This window comes from Chelonia mydas, chromosome 3, assembly GCF_015237465.2.
Source record: "Chelonia mydas isolate rCheMyd1 chromosome 3, rCheMyd1.pri.v2, whole genome shotgun sequence".
NCBI classification, from domain to species: Eukaryota; Metazoa; Chordata; order Testudines; family Cheloniidae; genus Chelonia; species Chelonia mydas.
The window spans coordinates 97,852,954-97,878,775 of NC_057851.1; the positions used below are offsets into that span (position 1 = coordinate 97,852,954).

The 25,822-nt window shown below is 43.0% G+C and overlaps 1 protein-coding gene across 4 annotated transcripts in view; it reads right to left on the reverse strand.

Annotated features, from left to right (window-relative positions):
• Positions 1 to 893: 893 nt before the first annotated feature.
• STX7 (syntaxin 7) overlaps positions 894 to 25,822 on the reverse strand; it is a 47,298-nt gene continuing 22,369 nt past the window's right edge. For all 4 annotated transcript variants that reach the window (XM_037894815.2, XM_043542925.1, XM_043542924.1 and 1 more), the window contains 8 exons: positions 14,932 to 15,001; positions 11,828 to 11,918; positions 10,367 to 10,504; positions 9,408 to 9,460; positions 8,478 to 8,568; positions 6,589 to 6,661; positions 4,621 to 4,703; positions 894 to 2,362 (listed from right to left, as the gene is read on the reverse strand). In XM_037894815.2, coding sequence (XP_037750743.1) covers positions 2,270 to 2,362; positions 4,621 to 4,703; positions 6,589 to 6,661; positions 8,478 to 8,568; positions 9,408 to 9,460; positions 10,367 to 10,504; positions 11,828 to 11,918; positions 14,932 to 15,001 — 692 coding nt within the window. In that variant the 3' untranslated portion in view covers positions 894 to 2,269. The remainder of the gene's footprint in view (positions 2,363 to 4,620; positions 4,704 to 6,588; positions 6,662 to 8,477; positions 8,569 to 9,407; positions 9,461 to 10,366; positions 10,505 to 11,827; positions 11,919 to 14,931; positions 15,002 to 25,822) is intronic.

Below are 25,822 nucleotides of genomic sequence, written 5' to 3' on the forward strand. Positions count from 1 at the left end.
AAACTCCAACTGCAAGTCCAAGTTCTGCCCTCAGTTACGCCCACACAGCTCCCTTTGAAGTCAATGAGTTTGCACAGGTGTAACTGATGGCAGTATGTGCCTGCAGAATTTTCAATACCAGGGAGTGGTGGGTGAAGGAGTGAGTCACAAGATGGAGAAGAAAGCTATTTTCAGATCCTAAATTTGTATTTACAGTTCTGACATTTAGGGAATCACAAGTATTTTTGTTGGTTTTACTTGCTGTATCCAAGTAAATGTATAACAACCCCACAGTGACACTGTTAGAGAGTCTCTTTTAGGTCACCATACTCAATTCTAACCAAGATTGAGAATGGACAAAGAAATTGGCCCACATTTTTTTAGAAAAGCTTTTATAAAAAATTCTAAAACCAACAGACCATGTTCCTGCAATTAAAGAGATTCCAGTCGCTGCGCCCCCACAACCAAAAAAAAAAAAAAAAGCCACAGATTTTAAATAAAAGAACATACCCCTGCCGTGTTTGAAACTCAAATACCTCAGCACTAAGAACTGGAAATTAAAGCGTATTTCTTCCAAAATTTAACACACATCTATAGGTGCCCCTCCTGTAATTCTGGGCTCCTATCCTATATATTAAAAATTACAAAGAACTGGTAATAAATATATCCTCCTGAACAGCCAGCCTTCAGAAAGACGTTAATTTCCATTATCCAAGGCTGGGTCTTGACCCTGCAATCTGAACTCATACACATGGATTCCCATTTACGTCAACAGGCCCACACACAGATGTAAAGTCCTTGTGTGGATCAGATTGCATATTTGCATCTTACAATTTGAGTGTGTCCCCTTTACATGAGTTTTAATCACTTGGTAAGTGATGTGTGCTGGTACAGAAAAACCATTCTGAAAAACCTTCACTTTAAAAACAAACATCTTTATTTTGGATTCATGGTTACAATTTTAAGTCCACAGATACTTACAGTTAAATGGTTCTCAATTAGTAAATCTCATCTTGTCATGTAAACAGTGCATTCTCTATCAAACTGCTGTACAAGAACTTTATAAAATACAGATTAAGTGACATTTTAATCTGCACAATATTCTTGATTAGTGCACTATCATATCAATTAGAAAGGCAAATAGATTACCTTTCTAATTATGGATCAGTACAAAATGGCACAAAAAGGAAAAACATTGGAAAGCTGTAAGCCAAGCTTCTGAGCAAGTTGAGTCAGTTCAGCTGATTGGCATTTGGAAATAGAGATCTTAATCAGTCATGAACACCAAATTTAAATATAATCCTTCTCTCTGATTGTGTAAGAAACAAATACATTTTTTACAAACTGGGGTCTGTACTGTTCAAAGTATTTGTACCACAACAGCAGGTTCAGATCACTGGAGTTCAAGTGCAATTAGGAAACTACAAATTTTCCACTGTTCCCAATATCATACTTAAGAGTCCACAACTAAAATTAGACCCAGATGTTCAGTCAAACATGTTCCATTGTGCATAATCATTTTCAACACTTATTTTAGGCATGAAAGTACGAGATTTGTATACATAAATTAGGTGCACGAATACCAACTAAAAATATGGCCCAAAGTCTCATTTCTAAATTTAAGAGCTTAATCAAAAAGCCTATATTAATAATTTATTGCCATCCATTCTACCTATAAAATAGGCTTTGCCTGGCACACAGATACCTACTGCCAGATAAAGACAAATGAAATCTATGAAAGATTTCCTAGTCAAACAGAAACTGAACACCTAATCCAAAGGCTTCAATAGTGAAGGATAGCTTTCTTACATCAACGTGATCTTTTATGTTATAATCTTGAATAATGCATAGGAGACAGCGAGTGGGAAGACCTATTCACCAGCTTAAAAATAATTTGTGACCATAAGTGTGTTGTCCCAATGAGAATAAGTTCAGGAAAGTCTGTTTTCATTTGGCAACACTTAGAAATATCAAAGCAGATTATGCCTCACTTTATCAAAAATTCTGATTAGCCCAAAATATTTAGAGGTGTTTCTTTATTAAATTTACCATGAAAACTAAGTTTATAAAGCTGACTGATTGGCTATACTGGCAAGACAACATTCTCAAATCCAAGAATGGAAGGAAGTTACACCAACTAGTGGTACAAACAGTCATTTTGCAGGTTTTTTTTTTTAAAAAGCAACAGTGATAAAGTACAGAACCATCATTTACTGAACAGCTTCAGAAGCAGACAAAAATGATTGTAGGAGTTTTCTTGCAGAATTTAAATAATGCTCTTTCCACAGTTTTATCTCGTAGATGCCCATATGATGAGTCCAAGAACCACTGCTCCAATGACAAGCACAAGAATGATGATGCACATTTTCTTTCGGGACTTGCGCTGTGAATACAAAAATATAATTGTTGTGCAGCGTTAAGAACTACTTAGCAACTGCTTCTGTGGTTCTGCTATTTACACAATCTAAATGAGCAGTGTACTTTAAAAAAAAAAGACAATGAAGACAGTGAATGGTTAACAGGCAGAAGTCGTTCAGGAAACAAATAAAAATTATAACTTGACTCAGATTTCAAGGGTATTTGGAATTCACACTGGAAAAATTCATTACATTTCTTGTGAGATGCCAGGGAGAATGTATATATAGATTTTTTTTGTCAGTAAGGGGTGGAGGGGGAGGGACAGTGGAAAGAGTAGACTGGGACAGAAGCAGAGAGTATGGGTGGAGATAGGGGCTGTGAGCTGGTTGGGGGTGCAGGAGCCTGGGACAAGGAACCAAGGTGTGTTTTGGGAGGTGGGGAATTAGGACGAGGAGCCCAGGGAGGAAGACAGACTGGGACTGGAACCTGGACAAAGAAGCGGGGAGGGGATAACTGGGATGAAGAACCAGGAGGTAGGTCTCTCCTCCAAGTTCTAGTCTTCCACCCCTCCCCTCAGTAAAAATTCAGTGTTCTCCCTGACACGCAGCCAGTTCCCAGACCCCCACCGCCAGTAACACACTTTCACTCAGTCTCCCAAGCTAACTCCCAGTCTCCTTGCCCAACCATTCTCTCCCATCTCCAGCTTCCAGTCTACTTACTGAGCCAGCCCGAGTTTCTCCCCCTGCACCCTTCCAATCGCAGTCTTGTTGGACTCCTTGTCCCAACCTACTCCTTTCCCATATGGCAATCTGGTTCCCTCCTCCCTCACTCCCTGCAGATGAATCTGATGGCTTCCTCCTCCATGCTGCCTGGGTACCAGCAGGGAAGTCATTGTGAATGCAGGAGAGACAGGCTCTCCATTCCAGGGCCTGAGTCCCAGAATAGCTCGGATCAGCCATTACAGGGAAGGTCTGGCTTCACCCTCACAGCCCTGAACTGGAGGGAGCATACTCGGTTGCTCTGTGGGGATGGCACATATGCAATATGCTCAGCACTAGGAGCTGTGAGAGGTTTGAGCATGCTCAATGAGGACTGAATAATTATATTTTAGCTGCTAAATATCAAGTAAGTCTTTACTGAGTATGCATGAACTATGTTTTTTTTCAAAGGCTTATAACTTGGCCAAATTTGGATGGATTTTCACAGGGATGTCAAAAGGCCCATCCTGACACAAAGGCCATTCCTCAGCCAAATTTCAAGTCCCTCTCCAAAATCCATGGGATGCTAAAACTTTTCAAATAAAAAGGTCACCAGAATTTTTTAGCGTGGACAAAAGTTGTGAATGTTCCGCTAGCCTCGTTCTTTGAAACAGATGAATCGTTTAAGATACATTTTCCATTCCAGCGTCTGCCTGGCTGAAGTTTTCCGGAAAACTTCAGCCAAAATGATTAAAATGTGGAAACTTATAAGCAACTGAAAACAGGGTCTTATAATGGGAACTGTTGGGCAATCTTAATAAGTGGTGCTACCAGCCCTGCCTATATTTTAGAAAAAAGTTGGCCACCTTATTTTGTCCCTTACAAGCCAGCAGACAAATACAGGTTTAATAAAATTTTCCCCATTGATCTGTTTGCCTGGCTATAACTGCAACATGTGTAAGACTTTAAAATGAGAAGGCCAACTTGAGCAGAGAAGTGTTCAAGGAAAAGAATGTATTACTAATAAGATTATCTTTAACAAAGGCCAAAATTTAAGGATCTCTAAATAGACTTAAAAAAAAAAGAAGCCTTTTACAGGTTTCTAAAACTTTTCTCTTTCATTTTATTTTTAAAGTCCATGAACACTGCAAAAACTGGAAAGCAAAGTCTTCTATGCACAGAAGAGATTTATGCAGCCTGACCAGCAGCAGCACAAAACCTCCCTACACTGCCCTACCAATGAACCCCGATCCTGACTTACGGAAATTACCAAGTAAAGGATAGGTTCATTCTCCAAGCACATTCAATCCTTCCCTCACTGTACTGGAAAGGAGAGGGTCAGTTATGATGGTTTTTTAGACTTTCAGAGGGCACTGCCTTTTTGTTACTATCAACCTGGGCTGAATTTGGAACAGTCACCCCGAGATCCTAACCTATGCCAGTCTTGGGCCTTTGAGTAAGTCTCCAAACCGTTAAAACAATTAACGAGGAAGAATTAAATTTTTATTATAGAAGTTGTGGTTTAAGACAAACAACTGAAAGGGACAATTATTGATAGATGACTGGCAGTTTGCACAGATATTACCTGGTAGTCTGCTGCTCTTGACAGCTGCTGGTTTCCCTGCTGGACATGTACCTCAGCATTTTCTACATTGGCTTCTATGCTGTCTTTTAAAAAGAAAGAAAAAGTCAAATTTTCAATTAAAGCCTGATGCAGTAAAAGCCTCATGTGTTTGCCACCTGTTACTAATTCAATTACAGCTGCTGCATTTCTGATCTTCCATATTCCCAGAGCAGACATATACTCTCACAAAATTAAATCCCAACAAGCCTACCCCTAGAATTTCTATGTACAATTGCATCAGGTAAAGTACTTACTGCAAGACAAAACCACCACCCTCCGAATGATTAATGGCTAAAATCAACAACATGGTATAAACAGGACCTAGAGGTAATAGTTTACCATCACCTCATGGTATTTATTTTCCTTTTAACAACTTTTTATTCAGGAGAGTAAGTTTGTATCCCTAAATAAATCAATCCCTAAAAAGCATTAAAACTAACTTTGATAAACACAGTAAATAAAACACTCAAATACACATAGAGCAAAGTGCAAGAACAATCACTTTTGACTTGCATTTACCTTCACTAAAACACAAACTTTATCCTACTGCATTACGGAACTATCCTCGTTTGTCATTTTTCCTGTGTGTACTGTAACAATGACCAGGATAACTTCTGAAGCGCCCAGAGTATTTCAGGGTTGACTTCAGATATTATAAGAACTTCCAAGTTCAGGTATTCTAGAAGCGGAGGGTTGGCTTGGGATGTGGACCAATAAGGATAGTTTCTCAGAAAGCTGGTGTTTGAGAACTGAAGAGTGCCTACAGCTCAGAGAAAGGTGTAGATATGAGAAGAAAGTGGTGACAGATGAAATGAGTGACCCAGAACTTCTTAAGAATACCACTTGGTATTCTTGGTATGAAATCCAGTTGATGGAAATTTTGTTTGAAAGATTTGGTGGATCAGTAATTATTGAGAAGGTTTTGTGGTCGTGCGCGCATCTGCGCGCGCACCCCATAGCCAGTCTGTGAATATTGCTTAGAAGAGTGTTATTTAGTTGTACTCTGAGAAAATGGTGTGCATTTAAATTTGCATTTACTGAACTAACTAAGGGCTTACTCAAGGTAATTTACTGGCATTATCAAACCAACATAATGACAACAGTGTAACTCCCTGCGTGGATGATCTTTTTTTGGAACAACAGTGTCTGTTGTGGGTTTAGCTTAGGGCAGGTCTACGCTACGGGGTTCAGTCGACCTAAGTTACGCGACTCCAGCTACATGAATAACGTAACCAGAGCCAATGTAACTTACGTCGACCTTTTGTGATGTCTACACCATGCTGGGTTGATGGAAGAGTTGCTCCCATCAACTTACCTTATGCTTCTTGTTCTGGTGGAATACCGGAGAGCAGTCTATTTAGCAGATCTTCACTAGACCTGCTAAATCAACCCCCGGTGGATCAATCACCACACCCAGTAAGTGGAGACAAACCCTTAATTTGCTTTGCCCAACATAAAGAACCGAGGAAATAAACGTTGCTTTTTTTCCCCCTGAAGTTTCTTTATACTTTGCATTTTTTCCCCATTTTAGGTTGGTCATTCACTCAGAAATGGGGAGAAAGACATTTCACAAAAATAAGTGCAATTAAAACCTCACAAAAATTGGAAGCAAAACTCAAAACAAAGGAGTAGGACCTGAAACTACAGTTAAAGCCATTTTTCCAAGTGTACTGGATTTCCTGACTACTTTAAACAGATCACCCAACAATCTCTGCCAATGTAGAACTCAAAAAAAGCTGCATCAAAATCATCAAATTTCATTTTGCTAGTTTCTGGAAAATCATGATTTTGTGGTTTAAAAATAAGATCCAAGCATTATTCATCATGATGAATAATTACATAAACCAGTGGGAAATTATTCTCTTTTCTCCCCCACCAATTTCTAAATTTCATGTAAATTTTCTAAAATATTTTATGATCTGTGCTTACCTATCACATCACCCTGTTCATGAATCATCATTCCTAAATCTTTAAATATTTCATTGATGTCCATAATATCTGCCTGCAAGAGAAATTTTTTTAAAAAACAAACAATTAGCAAATACCATGGGACACTCCTGTAGTTGGCTAAGCATTGTGCATTATTTCAGACAAGGCAGCTATGGTTTCCTGCGCCAAGAAGCTAATATAAATTCTTTTTCAAGCTCAAGTTTTAATTTGGATTAAAAGAATACTATCATGTTCACCTAAATACGCAAAATCAGTTGCACTGTGCATCCTATTAGTGCAAGAGGCCAATTTCTAAGGTCTTGTCGACACAGAAACTTGCAATGGCTTAACTAAAGGTGTTCTTAAACTAGCTTAGGGCTTGTCTATGCAGAGAATTAATGCGCAGCAAGTTGGGGTGGAAATCTAGCGCTTACTCTCTGCATAAACATGACCTTAGTTAAATTAGTGCAAAATTCAACGTAAACACACTGTCAGTTTAAGTCTAGCTTATGTCAATATGCCTTAAATAATTTCTTTAGTGACTTAAACCAAATGGAAATAAGTCTTCCCATAAGGTTTTCCAGCAATTTAACTATGTCTGTTAACTCAAACTTGTACAACTCTTATTGACCAGCCCTTAGTTACCAAAAATAGTTTAATCCAGTAGAGGGCAGTAACACATACACAATATTAACTATTACAATGTGGTCATGATAAAGTGACATGTCACCTTGTTGTTTTGCTTACATTTCCTATTTATCTAGTTACCCACATCTCTTTGGTTTTTCACAAAAATAAGTTCTTAAACAATCAGTATTGCAAAGCCTATGAAGAAAAAGAGGACTGGATTTTATTTGTCTCATGCGTCACCAAAATTGCCTGCTTAAGGTCAAATTCCAGACTCTTAATTGTTGGAGGAGTTTGTTGGAGCTCAATATAATATCAGTCAGTCTGGAATCCATCATTCATTTCCACTGGTGTTTTAAAAGGGAGTTACTTTTTCAAAACCCACAACAGCCACAATGCCATTAATCCTTAACCTATATTTCCATTTCTGAGTCATTTAATATGTTCATTAGTACTTATTTTGATTTAAAATATTGGAATTTCCCCTGCCTCTCCCATCCAAGTTTTTTGTTTTGCTATTGGTAGATGAATGCACAGACAGATGGATTGTCCTCAAGTATTCCTGTTCAGTCCCAGAAAAATTCAGTCATTACTGGAGTCAATATTTCCTGTGCCAAACTATTGGTACTTTATATGCATATATAGTATAAATAGGAGTTAAACATATTAAATGTAATAAAAATGGGTATCCTGCATTTCCAGACAATGATATTAAAGGCAATGGATACCAGGAAGAACTGAAAAATACCTACACCTGGAAAATTCTGTAGAGGGGACATTTTGCATTTTATTTAAATTTGCCTTTGAAAAAAGATGGACTTAATGGAGGAACAAGCCATGGACAAGAACGAATGGCAATACTGGGCTACACTGCATGTCTGTAAAGATGCTTTAGGATGAGGAGAAGTCTTTGGGGGAAAAACGAAACAAAAACAAAAAAACACCACCCCATAGTTCTAAGGATATCTTCATGAAAACCCAAGTTCTATCTTATTGGTAGACATATGGGTGACTACTTATTCCTCAAGTGAAGTCAAGAGAGCTTAGTAGACCATGGCACTGCTTAATAGAACAGCGAAAAGTTGTTTTTGTGTAGGGAATTCCGTGTGCAGTTCTTTACTTACTGCGTAAAAGCAATTTCTGCATTAAAAAAATAATTTTCTAATGTTTAATGATGGATTCTTCCCAATAATGTTAATACCTGCTGCATTAGGAAGTATTCTCAAGTTTGTTCTAACGCTGCACATAGCAGCGCTGCTTACCTCAAGCTGCCTGATGGAGGACTCTCTCTCCTCAATAAGACGGAGATCATCTTCTGTAATGTCTTCATCTTGCACTTGTGCTTGAGGTTGACTGTACAAAACCACAAACAACCCCAAAAAACCCCCGAAGAATATTCAGACCGGCTGAACTGCTCTTATACACAAAGTTGAAATACACTTCATGTTAAAAAAGATTAAAGTACAGAGAATACACATTAAATTCACTATTAACAAGACATGATGTTTTTACCTTTGCAAAATCTAAGTAGAGCTGATGTGAAAGGCCTGAATCCTCAGGCCCTCAATAAAGAAAGTTATACAAGCAAGCTATTAAACAGCTTTGACATATGAGGGGGTTAGGAGGAAGGAGAGTTTGGTACAATGCCTATCACAATTAGGCCCTTATCTTTGTTGAAGCTTCTGGGCTCTATTGTAATAGAATTGTATTACATTTTTCAGCAACTAATTTTAGTTTTCTATTTCCTTCTGCAGGGAGAGGGAGAGATCAAATTCCATTGTTTCAGTTAACAAACAGAACACATTAAAAGCCAGAAGACCCAGAAACTGAGTCTGACAGTGTTAAAGCAATAACTTTAAAGATTTAAAAAAAAAAATAGAAAAAAGAATAAAGAAGATATTATTGAAATTGATATTTTCAGTTCTAATTTCAACTTCTGTAGAATACTAGCAGCTTGTGATCATTAGCTTTTAGAGGGGTAAAAAAAAAACAACAACAAAAGAAACATAGCATGCCTTAACAAATAGGTTATTTAAATGCACTGGATAAGTGATCTTAATGTTGTTTCACCACACAAGTTCTCTTAAAACCGGGGACTACAGTACACAGTGTATCTCAAGTAAGTCCCCATTATTGGAGTTAACCAATCAATTTACAAGACAAGTTATAAGGTTTATGCACAGCCATCCTACCTGTCCCAAGAGACAAGTGTTCCTTCTTTGTAACCATCTTCTGAAGGACCAGCCTGTAGGAAAAGCAAAAATTACCATTTTATTTGCACATAGTAAAGGGCACATAGTAAAGTGTTTGTCGACATTCCCACAATGAAACAAGATTAAAGGGCCTTTAACTTCAGTTAGCTCTAAAACAAAATGCCACTTATGTTCTCAGCGTGGGGCTGGTGTGTGTGCGCAAGAGAGAAAACTGAGCTTGGTAGCAGCCTGCAATATATTTTATGCCAATACACAGTGCTGTTGTATTCATTGAGTCAAAGGTCAGGATTGAGCCTATACTACAAAAAAAATAAAAAAAAATAAAATAAAATAAAAATCAGAGCATAATTTTGCATTCCCAAATGTCAAAAGTTTAGTTTTCTAAAATTAACTAAAGTTCAATTTAAAGACGGACATAAGTAAAGACACTCTAAATGAAAGCTACTACTTTACTCAATGTTTCCTGCTCCATAGCCCATTACAGCCTCAATCCTGCAAAGGGGTCTAGCAGATGGATCCTTATGTCCAAAAAGAATCCCTGTTGCTTTAGGGAACACTACAGACATACAAAGATCTACCTATATGATTCCCACAGCAAGATCAGGGAATATGCACTATGCGGAGCACCTATGAACACCTTTGTAAAACCATACGTAGGCACAAGGACAAAGTAAATCTTTTAAATCAGGAATTATTATGAAGCTATATTTTCCTTAATCAAACCATTAAACTGAAATGCAAGTTTTAAATTTAATATCTTGTGTTCAGAGGCAAAGTAAAAAAAACCCCACCACACAACTATGCAGGCATTGTGTGCACATTCTACATCTCCTGCGATACTCACAATTCCTGTAAGAATGCGGCTCTCAAGCTAATAAAAAGAGGCAGGTTTTATGTAAATAATGTTTGAGTATAATAATATATTTCTGGATACTTACAGATACCCTAGAGCTGGCTCTTACTCTGGCTACAAGATCTTTTTCTTTCTCAGCAGCTTGCCTTTGGACCCTCTGGAAGTTGGTTAGTGCAGAACTGAACTCCCCCACAAGACGATCTTTCTGTATTTTTCTTTGACGCTATTGGAGGAAAGAGACAGATTTTAACAACAACATAAAACAAGCTGGCTCTTGTTCAAGGCTTTACAAATAAGTTATTTCAAGGGTCCCCCCCCGCCGCCTTCTTCCTGTTAGTATGGGCCTCACACTTTAAATAGAGAGTATCATGGGCATGTTCCCTCCCATTTGAGACTGTATGGACTACCTCCCATTTGGGTTCACATAACAACCCTATCACTATTACAGCAGTTGTGAAAAAGTAGTATTAGGAATGCAATGTATTTTCAACTGTCTTATTGGTATTTAAAAGCTGGAATTAAGGAGGATCCAGCATCACACATCCAGACAGCTTTCAGTAAACCACTAGTGAGAACTTCTGTCTTATTTATTAACTATTAAGTAGGTGTACTGTACAATTGCTGAATATTTTGATATTGTAAAATTTAAACTGTGTAAAAACAGCCCAGAGCATCAGTGGGAGTAGGGGAAACTCACTGATTTATTTATAAGACAGAAGCGCTGAATGTATGCCCTGAACTGTACCTGAGAGGAGAAACGACCTTGTAATCATGTGTCACAAAAATATCAATTTCCAATATCTACTCCTATTGAGAGTGGACACTGGGAGGGCATGAGAGAATTTCCTCGAGATTTCCCCATCCACATAGATCACATTGACCCTCCCTTTGAATTTGCAAAGAGCTACAACTTGCCCTTAGTCAATCACCTCCACTTTTCCATCTTGGAGTCAGGAGCAAGGGTGGGAGGGAAGAGTCTGGTCAAACAACATGGTTGAGTTTCTTACCACAAACTTTCAGACTCCAGGGACAAGCAAAAGAGGCACTTCAATTTTTTTTTTCGGGGGGTGTGGGGGGGGGGGGGGGGGGGGGGGGGGGGGGGGGGGGAGGGAAGGGGAGGTCCAGAGGTATTTATGTACCATGTGCAAAGTTTAAGCAGCAAATATGAATGAGAGAAGTGATTAAATAATTATAATCTGTGGACCATATTCACTCATTTTAAATCTCTTAATCCTACAGGTCACAACAACACACCATCAGCAGCAATAGTAATTACCCTATGTGGTAGCAATTCTTGTCATAGTGCTTTAGTTCTGATACATGGTAGGAGCAATTGCTTACAGAAAGCTGTTGTGCATTTTACTGCAGTTGAGGCCTATTACGGGACTTCTACATAGCACTGAACATTCATTTTAAACACAGACCTCACTTGGATGTTGTCAACGTCTAGTATTCATATTATTGCTCATTACATAACTAAAGCCATTCAGATACTTTACATCAGCCAACATTATGTCCAAACGATCCATGTTCTTCATTTTTATACCTGTTCGCTTGTCGCAGGCAGAGCCCCAAACTCTTTAATGTTCTTGTCAGTTTCTTTGGCAAGCTGGTTTGCATGCTGCTGCTTCTGCTGCCTAAACCAAACACAGTCTATATTATAGCCACTGGATTATTTTGCTGGAACAATTTCACTGATGCTCAGGAGCAGTATTTTTAGAAGAAAGTTACCAAGTGTCTTACTAAAGATTTATTTATTGGCATTTCTATTAGTCACTATACTATCTGTGAACTGATCACTGATAGTATGGGTGTTGGATGAGACACAGACCCTGAAAGAAATGATGTTAAATTAATGATCTAGCAGTGGAATCGGCCACAAGAGGGCCACTGGCTATTGTACAGAAAAAGTTACAAATACCAGAGCAATTTTGGGAAATATCTATAGGCAAAATTATTTGTAGAAAAATAAAAAGTAAGTTGCAACCTCAATGAAATGAATCAAGATGGTTTTGCAGTGGCCCCTGAACAATGAAGTATACATATAGCAGAGTTCAGACACGCTAAAAAAGAGAAGATCCGGAAAACCTGATTTATCTAAAAAGGAAACTTAGCAGTCAAACTTTCATTTTTTAAATTGTGGTCTTTGGCTCAGGTGTAAATTTAGGATCATGCCACCCACTCAATCTATAGCAAATTTCTTCCTGATGTCAATCGGAGATTTGTACCAATATAAGGGGAGGATGTGTTTTATGTGGTAACTAAACTTGTATTACTTGTTCAGTATCTTTTAGTGGAGAAACACACTCAGCGTTAGGAGCACAGCTATTTATGCCCTTTGTTACTCTGCCTTCCTCATCCTCCTTTCCTTCACTGCCTTTTCCATGCCTGTGACGCTCCTTACTTTCCCTTTCTATTTCCTTCCCTTCCTCACCCCCAGGGGTTTAACTTCAATCACCTCCCCCATTTCATCTGCAAAATGATCAGCAATGAAAGGGTTAATTTGTGTGTTTGTTTGTTTTAATAAAAAGCACACCAAAGTGTCCTCATTAAGCTTTAGAGGCAAAACATTTCAATGAGGTAATAGAGGCCAGGAGTTCCCACCTCTCAGGGTATGTCTTCACTGGCAATGTTAAAGTGCTGGCTGTGTAGTTGTGGCACCAGTGCTGGGAGAGAGCTCTCCCAGCACTGTAAAAAAACCACCCCCACGAGAGGAGTGGCTCCCACCGCTGGTGCACTGCCTATACATTACAGCGCTGAAACTTGCATCGCTCAGGGATGGGTTTTTTTCACACTCCTGAGCAAGGAAGTTGCAGCGCTGTAAAATGGCAGCATAGACTGAAATTGTGACAGACGCGTTGTCTATCTGGAGACTGAGGCAAACAGCACTGCTTAAGTCAACCATTCAAAAGTGACTGGAAAGTGATCTTCACAGTCTCAATTTTTTTTTTTTTTTTTTTTAAAAAGAAAGCTTAGATTCTGCAGAATGACTCAAACAGAAAAACATGAAGCATGCCAGACCCATCCCAAAGAACAGATATTTTAAACATCTGCCATATCATCATCATCATCTTCCTGAACATTTAGAAGCAGCCAGGGACACAAATGTATTCCCAGATTGCAAATCTGTACAACAAAAGGCGCATGGCTTCCCCAGTTTCAGGGAGCAGAGCATCACTCCTCTGGTATACGTTCAATTTTCCCCCACACTGTACCAGAATAACTTTGGTTTTGTAGATGTAGTTGTAGCCAGTTTACCCTCAATCCAAAGAAAACATTACATAAGTCAGAGATCCCCAAAGTGCGGGACATCCCACGGAGGAGTGTGGACGAATGTTCAGGGGAAGGGGCACAGCTGGGGCCCAGGCCAGCTCTCACAGCCCCGCCTCCAGCTGGGGCCCCAGCCTCCGCCACCTAACTTCCCCTCCCTCCCAGGGATGCGTCCCTGCTCCCGGCCCTGGCTCACAGGGCACATACCGGAGGAGAGGGGGGCACGCGAGGTAAAGAGTTTGGGGACTACTGGCATAATCTGATCAAACCACACTAGCCAAGATCAGATTTTCAACTAATGTAGGTATGCAATTATGTCCTTAATTTTCAATATATAAATCACTGCAATCATATGTGCAAATGGCTAAAAAACCAGGAAGCAGCACTAGAATGCCCAGCAGCATCCCCTCCCGCCCCCTATTCCCCGCTCCATGCTGAATGATGCCAAGTGCAACAGGAACTTTACTAAACTCAAAGATTAGTTACTGTGCAAGTGTTAGAGTTTACTTCCAATCACTGTCATCAGTAGGAAATCCATTGTGGATCCAGGGTTGTATGTCACCAATTTTGTACTCCTAACTCAGAGTAATTATATGTCCTGCCCAGAATGAATGTAATAGGCCTGGTCTAATGTACACTTCCCTCCTGCCATTCAATGGCTACCATGCTATATTAACAGCCACAGAGAAGTCTGCCAGCTTTCTCACTCAAGGAGTTTGCAGATGCAGCCTGTGCATGTGTGTGTTAGGATTAAAGAGCAAAAGTAGTAGAGTTTGGTCCAAGTCGAATGAGCCTCTGTATTGAGAAACAGAGTGGCTAGTAGTCTCCTTCAATGGGACATGAATGAAAGCCCATATTCAGCGGGCTGAACTGCAGTGTAACTTCTGACAACTGGCCTTATTTCACTTCTGCTTTTTCTAGTATTTTCGGCATATGTTCACCTTGTAATTTCACTAGATACTGTGGTTAGCATTGTTTAACAGTCTCACTTTTCCCTCTTGCAGTACCCCACAAAAGCATCCCCCTCTCCAGACTATGCCACATTGAGTGCTCTACAAAAAGAATGCTCTGGAGGTTTTTAAATCCCTAGAGCCAAATCAGTACCTTCCAGTGCTGTCAGGTTGTCTGTGTTTACATTTAAACACGCATATGTTCAGCAGAAGTACTGAGAACTGCCAGTTAGGTAGGTTAGCATGGCAAGATCCTATAGGTTACAAGAATACCTCAGATTAATTTTTTCATGTTTAAACTTTAATACTTCTGTTCTACTTCCACCATCCCACTCCCAACAAGGCTGGGCACTTTGCTAAAATCACTGTCACCTACTGAGGCAGTATTTACAATACAGTGAAATGAAAGATCTTCATGTAAAGTACTTACAGCTGTTGCCGCAATTCAGGCGTGTCTTGTGGTGTTCCAAGTTGATGCAGTATTCTTTGTATTTCTGCAGCTGTTGGTGAAGAGGAAGAGATTTTAATGATCCAATTAGATATATTTCCCACTTTAGTTTTATGCACTTTTGCTTGGCAACTCTAAAACCATACACGTTTTTGTCAACAAGCGTATGTACACCTGTGATGGGCCAAACAAAATGTGATTTTAATAAGCCTAAATTAAATCCTAGACTATATTACCAAGGAACACAACATGCTGAAATATCTAAGCAGCAAGTGGTGATGCACAGATGAAGTTAGTTTAAGCCAGACTCCTTAACTCAAATTTATCTACAGTTATTTTAAGAGGCAATACAAATTGTGTACTGGTTTATTCATCCTGTGTGCGCCAGATCAGACAAACATCTGAAAGCCTGACAAAATACTGACATGTGTATAAATATTCATAACTAGTACGTTAGTGAAACAGCAGCTCACAAAACATGCCTAAGCTTAAAAGTAGTACTGATACAAAATTAATATTGAGGGTTACATTTGAAGTTTGATTTATACATTTGGTTCAAATGCTTTAAAGAGTCATTTTCTTATGGGATACAATGAGAAAAAGACAGTTACCTTTTCCGTAACTGGTGTTCTTCGAGATGTGTTGCTCAGGTCTATTCCACAATAGGTATGCGTGCTCGCCACATGGACCGGTGCCGGAATTTTTTCCCCTAGCAGTACCTGTAGGGGGGAGTGCCCCTGCCCACCCCGTGACCCCTGGAGCGGCACCTGCCTGGCATGGTATAAGGAGGGCTGCACTCCCCCCACCCTCAGTTCCTTCTTGCCAGACAACTCCAACAAAGGGGAAGGAGGGTGGGATGTGGAATAGACATGAACACCACATCTCGAAAAACACCAGTTACGGAAAAGACAATTACCCTTTTTTCTTCGAGTGATTGCTCATGTGTATTCCACAATAGGTGATTCCAAGCTATATCTGTTGGAGGTGGGTAGGAGTTCACAAGTTCCCAGGACAGAGGACAGCCCTGCCGAAGTCGGTGTCATCCCTGGCCTGGGAGACTATTGCATAGTGCGAGGTGAACCGAAGACCACGTGGCGGCCCTACAAGCGTCCTGGATGGGGATGTGGGCCACGAAGGCAGCCGACGAGGCCTGTGCCCGAGTTGAGTGTGCCCTCACAATGGGTGGCAGGTGAACCCCTGCCAGCTCATAACAGGAACAGATGCATGAAGTGATCCACTTAGAAAGCCACTGAGTGGAAATCGACTGACCCTTCGCACACTCAGCCGAGGCAACGAATAGTTGTCAAGACTTTCTGAATGGCTTGGTCTGCTCGAGGTAGAAAGCCAGAGCTCGCCTAACGTCAAGCATGTGGAGATGGCGTTCCCCACTAGTCGCGTGAGGCTTGGGGCAGAGGACTGGCAGAAAAGTGTCCTGACCCATGTGGTAGGTGGAGACCACCTTCCGGAGGAATGTGGGATGTGGGCGGAGCGGGACCTTGTCCTTATGAAAAAACGTTGATGGCAGTTCGGAGGTTAAGGCCCTGAGCTCCGAGAGCTGCCTAGCTGACATGATAGCTACCAGGAAGGCCACCTTCCACAAGAGGTGAGACCAGGCATGTGGCCAGTGGTTCAAACAGGGCCCCTGTGAGATGAGCCAGCACCAGGTTTAGGTCCCACTGTGGAACCAGGGGCTTGGAATATGGGTAGATGCGGTCCAAACCCTTAAGGAACTTGCCGGTCATAGCATGGGAAAACATCGTGTGCCCTTGCACCGGGGGATGAAAGGCCGATATGGCCACCAAGTGTACCCTGACTGACGAGGGCGCCAGTCCCTGGGCCCTCAGGTGGAGGAGGTAATCAAGGATAAGCTGGATTGGGACGGCCGTTGGGGAAACACCCTGGCCCGCCACCCACCTTGAAAACCAAGACCACTTCACCACATAGGAGCGGTGAGTGGAGGGCAGTCTACTTTCGAGGAGGACACGCTGAACCTGTTCTGAGCACGTCCTTTCCTCGCCACCTAGCAGCCACACGGTGAGGTGAAGTTTTGCTGGGTTGGGATGGAGGAGGCGGCCCTGGTCCTGAGAGCGCCACTGCCATGTGGAGCTACTGCCAGCCGTGAGAGGGTCCCGTACCAGTGCTGCCTGGGCCACACTGGGGCAATGAGGAGGACCCTGGCCTTGTCCGTCTTTATTTTCTCCAGTGCCCTACTGATCAGAGACAATGGGGGAAAGGCATAGAGGAGCTGGCCTGACCATGACAGGGTAAAGGCATCGGAGATAGTGCCCCTCCGTAGGCCCCCCAGGAGCAGAACAGGGGGCATCGTTGGTTCTGCCAGTTTGCAAATAGGTCCACCTGGAGAGTACCCCACCTTCGGAAGAGTTGGTGAGCCACTTCTGGGTGAAGAGACCACTTGTGCGGAGAGGAAAAATCCCTGTGCAAGTGATCCGCCCTCACATTCTGGGCGCCCGGCAGGTAGAAGGCTTTTAGATAGATATTGTGGGCTATACAGAAGTCCTACAGACTGAGGGCTTTGTGGCAGAGGGCAGAGGATTGGGCCCCACCTTGCCTGTTGATATAGAACATGGTGGCCCTGTTGACTGTGAGGACATGGACTACCTTGCCCTCCAGGTGCGAGCAGAAGGCATACACGCCAGTCGCACCACCCCGAGTTCCTTGATGTTTATATGAAGGGGTAGGTCTTGTAGAGACCACAGGCCTTGGGTTTGAAAGTTCCCCACATGGGCCCCCCAACCCAGGTCCGACACGTCGGACACCAGCTCTGATGACAGGGCCCTGTCCCTGAACGGGATCCCTTGGAGCATGTTGTTTGGGGCGGACCACCACCGCAGCGAGGTGATCACTGCATTTGGCACTGTGAGGACTTTGTCCATTCTGTCCATGGCCTGGGAGAACTGCGAGGCCAGCCAGAGCTGGAAGGGCCTCATTCTGAGTTGGCGTGACGGACCACATATGTGCACGCAGACATGTGACCCAGCAGTTGCAGGTAAGCCCTGGCTGTCATCACCGGGACCTTGAGACCGAGTCGATGAGCCTTTCAGGGTCTCAAACCTGTCTGGTGGGAGAGAGGCCCTAGCCGACATTGCGTCCAGTAGCATCCCGATAAACTCTATGTGTTGGACTGGGACGAATGTGGACTTAGCGTTGTTTATCAACAGGCCCAGGGCAGTACATGTGGAAAGGAGGAGCACCACATGATCCCTCACCTGCGACCGGGAGGCGTCTTTGGCTAGCCAGTCGTCCAGATATGGGAACATTTGGACCCCCTGGCATCTGAGGTAGGCCGCTACCACCGCCATACACTTTGTAAAGACCCTGGAGGCAGTGGACAGACCAAACGGTAGGACCATGAATTGGTAGTGACTCTGTCCCACCACGAAACGGAGGAAGCGTCTGTGCCCCTCGAATATGTGGATGTGGAAGTACACGTACTGTAGATCGAGGGCAGTGTACCAGTCCCCGGGATCCAGGGAGGGGACGATGGAGGCCAGGGAAACCATGCAGAACTTGAGTTTCACCATGTAGTGGTTCAGGCCTCACAGGCCCATGATGGACCTGAGCCCCTCTTCGGCCTTCGGGATAAGGAAATACCAGGAGTAATACCCCTTGCCCAGGAACTCCTTGGGCACCACCTCGATAGCTCCTAGGTCCAGGAGCTGGCCCACCTCCTGCTTGAGCAGAGCCTCGTGAGAGGGGTTCCCCAGGAGGGACGGGGGCGGGAGGGCAGGGAGGAGGTAAACTGAAGGGTATAACCTCGGGAGATGGTATTGAGGACCCTTCAGTCCGAGGTGTGCCGCGACCATTCCGGAAGGAAAGCACACACACACACACACACACACCCCCCCCCCTCTCTAACTGATTGGAGGAGTTTTATTGGGGGTAGGTCCCTGCTGAGAACTGGCGTGGTACCCCGAGTGTCCTGTCAAAAATGACTTTTGCCTGCCTGCTTCACCTTAGAAGACCCAGGCTCGGGGGGAGGCTGGTATTGCCGTTGCGGGTGCTTTCTATAGTCCTGCTGCTTTTTGTGGGTGGCCTCATACTTCGGGAGGGCAGCCTGGGTGGGAGCCTGCTGCAGCTTGAACTTGGGTTTTGCCAGAGGAGGGACATAGAGGCCCAAGGTCTGGAGGGTCGTGCGGGAGTCTTTCATGCCATGCAGCCTTGTGTCTGTTTCCTCAGCAAAACAGCCTTCCCGTCGAAAGAGATCCTGTATTGACGACTGCGCTTCGCGGGAGAGCCCATAGAGCAGAAGCCATGACGCCCACCTCATGGACACCGCGGCCGTGTCCGTTGCATCTGAAGCAGCCTGCAGGGATGCCCTTGCGACCGCCGCCCCTTCCCCCACAAGCACCTTAAACTCCTTATGCTCCCAGAGTCAGTCCTCAAACTTGGGGAGGGACTCCCAGAGGTTAAACTTGTAGCGACCCAGGAGAGCCTGATGGTTTGCTACTCGTAACTGAAAGCTTGACAACGAATAAACTTTTCTCCCAAAAGCATCCAGCCTCCGAGAGTCTTTGTCCTTGGGGGTCGGGGCTGGTTGCCCTGCTGCTCCCTGTGGTTGACTGACTCGACCACCAAAGAGATGGGCGGTGGGTGGATATACAAATATTCGTGTCCCTTTGTGGGTACAAAGTACTTGCGTGCTGCCTTTTTAGAGACGGGAGCCAACGAGGCTGGAGTTTGCCACAGGGCATTCAAAATTCTTGCCACCCCTTCATGGAGTGGCAAGGCCACCCAGCCCATTGCTGAAGGGGACAGCACATTGAACAGGGAGTTTGAGGGCTCTTCCATCTCCTCAGCCTGGAGGCGGAGGCTCGCTGCCACCCTTTTTAGGAGGTCTTGGTGGGCCTGGTAGTCCTCCTGCAGGACGGAGGGGGGCAGGGCCGCAATCAACTCCTCCGGATGGGGCGAGGCCAGTGCGGTGCTTTGGGTGTCGTCCAGCACCGCAGGATTCACCACCTGGTCGGACTCCGGGCACAGTACAGAGGACACAGGTCCCACCGACCTTTTTTCTGGTGATCTAAAGATGGAAGCACCAGCGGCATCTAAGGCCCCAGCCACCGAGAGAGCCCTGATGGGGGATGCGCTGGAGGGCATGGTGCCCACTGGTGCCATTGCGCTTGCTGAGGCACTGGCAGAGCCAGCTGTTCGGACTGGCTAGCTTGGCTCTTAGACTGGAGGCTGTGAGGGGAAGCCGGGCTGGCGCATGATCTGCTGCCGCCTCTGGACCGGGAGCATCAGCAGTGCCGGGATATATGTTGGCCACAGGACCGCGATCTCGACGCGGAGGAGCGGCACCGACGGTACTAGCTGCTCCATGAATATCCTCGATGGGCAGACCCGCGTCGGCGATCAACACCCGGGGCTACGATGCCTTGGAGGAGACTTGGAACAGGAGTCCTAGTGGGAATGGTGTCAACGATTGTGCCGCGACTCGCTGGAGATACCTCAGTCAGACGAGGACCATTGGCGACATTCACTATAGTCCTGTCAATATTCGTTACGCGAAGATGAGCGGTGCCGGGAGTCCCAGTTGGACGGCACCCATCCAGACAGTCCGGCCGGCGTCGAGGGCGATCCACATTGACTGAGCCCTGAACGGTCGCTGGGTGGTGAGCGGTGTCAGGAACATTCCCTCGACTGAGGCCGGTACCGGGCTAGTGGCGACTGTGGTGATCCCAGCGGAGGCTTGCCTCTGGAGTGTGGGGCCGAAATTGGTGGAGCTCCGGGTACTGGCACGGACATGAGGTCCCTGGCTGCCTGGAGAGCTTTGGGCGTAGATGGCACCCGGACATCTGGAGAGGCCTGCTCCGAAGGGGCCAGGCTACTCCGCTCAATGTGAGTCAGAGGCCTAGGGCCTGATGGGGATCGAGGACTACCTGACATGGGCCTAGCCTCTGTCCCAGTCTTCCCTCGGTGCCCTTGTGAAGAGGGAATCTTTCTGGTCCTCTTGGTGTGCCCCATGGACGGGGAGCAGTGCTGACTAGACGATGGTACCAGAGGGTCTCTGCATACCGATGCCGCGGTGCCGGTATGCAGGAGTCAGGGCCAGCACCAACTCCTTCAGGATGACCCAGAGCCTAACGTCCCTTTCTTTTTTAGTCCGGGGCTTGAAAGACTTGCAGATCTTGCACTTTTTGCTGATAAGGGTTTCTCCCAAGCAGCGCAGACAATCCGCATGCGGGTCGCCCCTTGGCACAGAACTCCTACAAGAGCCGCACGACTTAAAGGCTGGGGCGCAGGGCATGCCCCAGCCTGGGCTCAATGACTAAACTCAACTAAAACTAAACTGAATAAGCTCACTGACTACAGGTTACTACTGAACAAACGAAGAGTTCTGGGGACGAGCTGCAACAAAGCTGGAGCAGAGCAGTTCCAATGCACCTTCACTGGCGGCAAGGAGGATCTGAGGGTGGGGGGAGCTCAGCCCCCCTTATATCGTGCCAGGCAGGTGCCGCTCCAGGGGTCGCGCTTCCCCCCGCAGGTACTGCTAGGGGAAAAACTTCCAGCACCGGTGCACATGGCGAACCCCCACATTGTGGAACATGAGCAATCACTCGAAGAAGAACTCAAAGCCCCATGCCAAGTTTTAAGCTTGTTACATAAAATGTATCTCAGCTCTGATTTAGCAAAATGAAGAGGCACCTAAACCCTCCTTTTAAGTTAATGTGTCCGGGGGGAGGGGGAGAGAAGAGGAGGGATGAAATGTTACAATAGTATTTGCAACGTGATCACTAGTCTGATTCCAGTGGCACATTTTCAGAAGGCCAAGACAGGGAGAATATTTAATGGGGAAAATCTATATTTGCATACCCTCAGTCAGTTACTTGTCTCCCCAAAACATATTTATCCCCGTGCAGTCTGGGGCAGCCATCTAGGCAGCAGAAAATATGATGAAGTCATCAAACCCAGACCTCTTCCTACATGATACATAATTTAGTGTGTTTTGAGGAACTAAAGAAAAATTGCAAAAAATTTAGCTAAAGTGAGTTTAAGAAAGATGCCTTCTTTTATGTTTCTTTTATTAGTGATTAAGAACTGGAAAAATAAAGATTCAGGGCATTATACACTCAGTCTACCAGGCATTATGTAAACTAAAATAAATATTATAGCAAGGTGTTTATCCAATCACAAAAATTTAAAAAAAAAAAGAAAAAAAAAATCAATCACTCAACTGCTAATGCTTTTTAAAATGTTTCAGTAAGGGATTCTCACTTTAAGAGTCCTCAATTAGTGAATCATTATATTGCATTTTATGTGTTTAGTTTTGAATATATACATTCCAATATTCATTATTGTTAAAGTGACTGATTACTTTCTATATTATGATGGTAGAAAGAAAATTCTTAAATGTTTTGGGAAAAACTGATTGTGCAAAGTTTTCTTTAAAAAAAAAAAAACTTTCTAACACACAAATAAGCTTTTGAGAAGTTTGAAAGTGAATTTAAACTACACAACAATTTAAGTATATAAACTACTGATCTAAAAAAAGAACTTAATGGTTTTAAATCAAGTTAAATAGAACAGATGTAGAGAAAGTTCTAAGAAAAAAAATCCTGAACCAACAGCATAATTTGTTAACAAATGCCACCTGCTGGCAAGTTTGAGAGACAGAGCTTTGGGGCTCAAGTCACATTAAATATCCCCTTGAGAACATGGTGTCCTAAAACATATAGACAAGGTTTATTGAAAATGAATGTTAACTCAAGAGTTGAATAATGAACTACTAAGCTGAAATATACTGTACTAGAAATCCTCTTTATTGGTAGTTAACCACAATAGTTATTTCTGAAGTCTTTTTTGGGGGGAAGTGGGGGGGGGGTCCTAATACACCTAAGTATTAAGTAATTACTTTAAATGTAAAATATCATTTAAATTGGTAACTCTTGCAAGTGACCCTGTGAAATTAATCAAGATGTTGGTTGATTGGCTGTTAGAGACTATTTATAAGGTTTTACTGGGTATTAAACTCTCAAAGCAAACCAATTTCTGATATTCTACCTATAGAAAGATATCTTGGACATAAGAACCAAAAAAGGTGCTCATACATTTACTGATAATTTCGTCTCCAGAGTGAAACACTTCTGCATGTATTTTGGACATATTAGCTTTTAAGCACTCTACTATACCTACATCTATTTGACAGATGTTTGAAAGTTTACAAGTTTGGATTACCTTACTGCCATCTGGAGGATGAATTTTCTAACTGCAATATGACAGGTTTCAGAGTAGCAGCTGTGTTACTCTATATCCGCCAAAAGAAAAGGAGTACCATCCGATGAAGTGAGCTGTGGCTCACGAAAGCTTATGCCCAAATAAATTTGTTAGTCTCTAAGGTGCCACAAGTACTCCTTTTCTTGTAACTGCAATAGAAGATTAAAAGTGAATGAAGGTTTAAGCAGAGGCCATCATATGTAAGTTACTCTGAACAAAGTCGGCACTTTCACTATATTTAGTTCCAAATGCCACAGGCATGACTTTCAAAGATATATATATTGTACCATAGTTTTAAAGCTTCCTCCTGAATATTTTGGTGATTGGAAGGGGGATAGAGAACATGAGGGGGCCGGGGAGGGAAAACTTAGTCCCTACAAAACAAGGGCTGTATGTAAAAATTCCGGACAACCCCCACCTAGGGTCAAAATGGTTTGTTGCTCACAATTAGGAGCACACACACACAAAACAAAAAAAAAAGACCACACAATTAAAAAAAAAAAATCCATCTAGTCCATTATCACAGTTCTGAAACTGATCGCTACTGTACAATTCAGGGGATGTTTAAAAACCCTACCAGGCAACTGGTCAATAGTGTTACACTAAGTTAGAGAGGTAAATTTATTCTAGCTCTATCCTTAGCTAGCAGGATTTTTGTAAGTTACAATACACATGAACCCTGGATGGGTCAAGAGATTGGTATAGGTTAGAAGTTCTTCTTGTAGTGTTCAGTCCAGTTTTCATAAATACAGCCAGAAGGTACCACTGTGATCATTTAGTCCGATATCCAAAGATTGAAATCTTTTTAGAAGCCTTTGGGAAGCAAGTTTAATTTCAGTCTAGTTTCCAGTGGGCAGATATTGACACCACAAACAATACTCTATTGAAAGGCAAGTGTGGAGTGGACATGTTTAGGCCCAACAAACAAAAACCTTTCTCCCAAGAACCGTGTTTTGACACAGTAAAGCAGAAAGGTGTTAATGCAGTGTGAAAAACTTCATTAAAAAAATGAACCCAAGGAAAAAAAAAACCAAGAACTGAATGAATTACAGCTCTTTAGTAAGCAGCCGGGGAAAGTTTTTACTACTACTGTCTTCATTATGTACGCTTTATGAAAAGAACACTTCAGTACCCAGAGCTGCCAATCCAGCAACAGTATATGAGAGCAGGGTGGGCATGGAAAAGCATCCAACCCCCAAGTACATACGCAGGAAAAAACAAAGAATGGGTACATCTAATTGTAGGCCTACTATCTTGGCAGCATCCCTTTCGATACAATATGCCTATGTATAAGCCAAGAGCTCATATTTTTTATGTAAGATGAGAAAGTCAGCACATCAGGAAAGCCCACAAAGATTCCATGCAATACAAAAAGGCCAAATGCTTCCTTGAGTTGTAATGGCAATGCCTGGGGTATAAGTTGTGTAAAATTTTCCTTTTAGCACTAACGAGGTTGACTATACACCATATATTTAAATCAAGAAATCTTCAGATACAAGTTAATCAGGGATTTAACCCACAGTTGGTGAGGCAACTGCCCCCAGACTTTTTAAATCTTAACAGGTTTGTCAAGCTGCAGTGGTTTATAGCGGGTTTGGCACATACAGGAAAAAGTGTGATGAAATAAAATAAACTTATTTTCATTAGGGGAGTGGGAAGGTAACTACCCACACACTGACACCTTAAAAAAAAAAGACTGGTTTTAAAACAAGAACTAGTTTAAATTTGTTAAACTACTCAAGATAAAGACAAACAAAACAATTCCCAATGGAACTTTAAGATGGTCTATTTCCTGGGAGCAGATGGACCTTAGCTTCTCTTCCCCAGGGGAACTGGTAGGAAAGCTACACAGAAACACCTGGTTTTGCTACTTTCACCACCAATTCCCCCTGAACTAGGCAGGTGGTAAGACACAGGACAGCAACATCTTGGAAGTGTGCAAGGAGAAGAAGGAAGATAACAGCACTGGAAAGTCTGGAACCAGTTTTCAGACTTGGGGGCACAAAGCTTCCTGATTTACAGCAGTTGTAATACTGCTGCCTTGGGCTGTTCTATAACATCTCCTCATCCCCCTCCGTCTCCCTGCCATGAATATTAAGGGACAGTGAATAAAGTCATTTGGTGCTTTACTTAGATATATTCAAGAAATCCAACACAGTCCTAGTAATTTCATCAATACGCTACATTCTGAATACGCCGGTAATAAAAGCCAGAGGCCAATTAACACAGCATGATTTAGAGTGGTTTCTAGGTTGCCTCCAATTTTTTCTGTCCTATATGTCAACTGAGGTTGGTACCCCCTTGCCCCCACCTAGTCAGGCTATGAAGAGACACATTAATTCCAGCACTTTCATACCCATAAAATAACCTTGCAGAAGCAAAGTCTCAGTCAGTCAATTTTAAAGACAAGAATACACTCTTTTTATAATGAAAGTCATTTCCATGAACTCAGGGAGCAGGGCACTGTTTAGTGATGACAGGAAACAGGACAAGCTTGTCTGGTTTACAAAATGCATTTTTCCTAGTAATTGACATCTCATGTGCAAAAAATTACCCAAGCCTCACCCTTTTTCCACCCCCAGTCATGAGTGCTGCATTAAGACAGCCTAATGCAATTTTAGCAGTCGATTTCGGTTTTTCT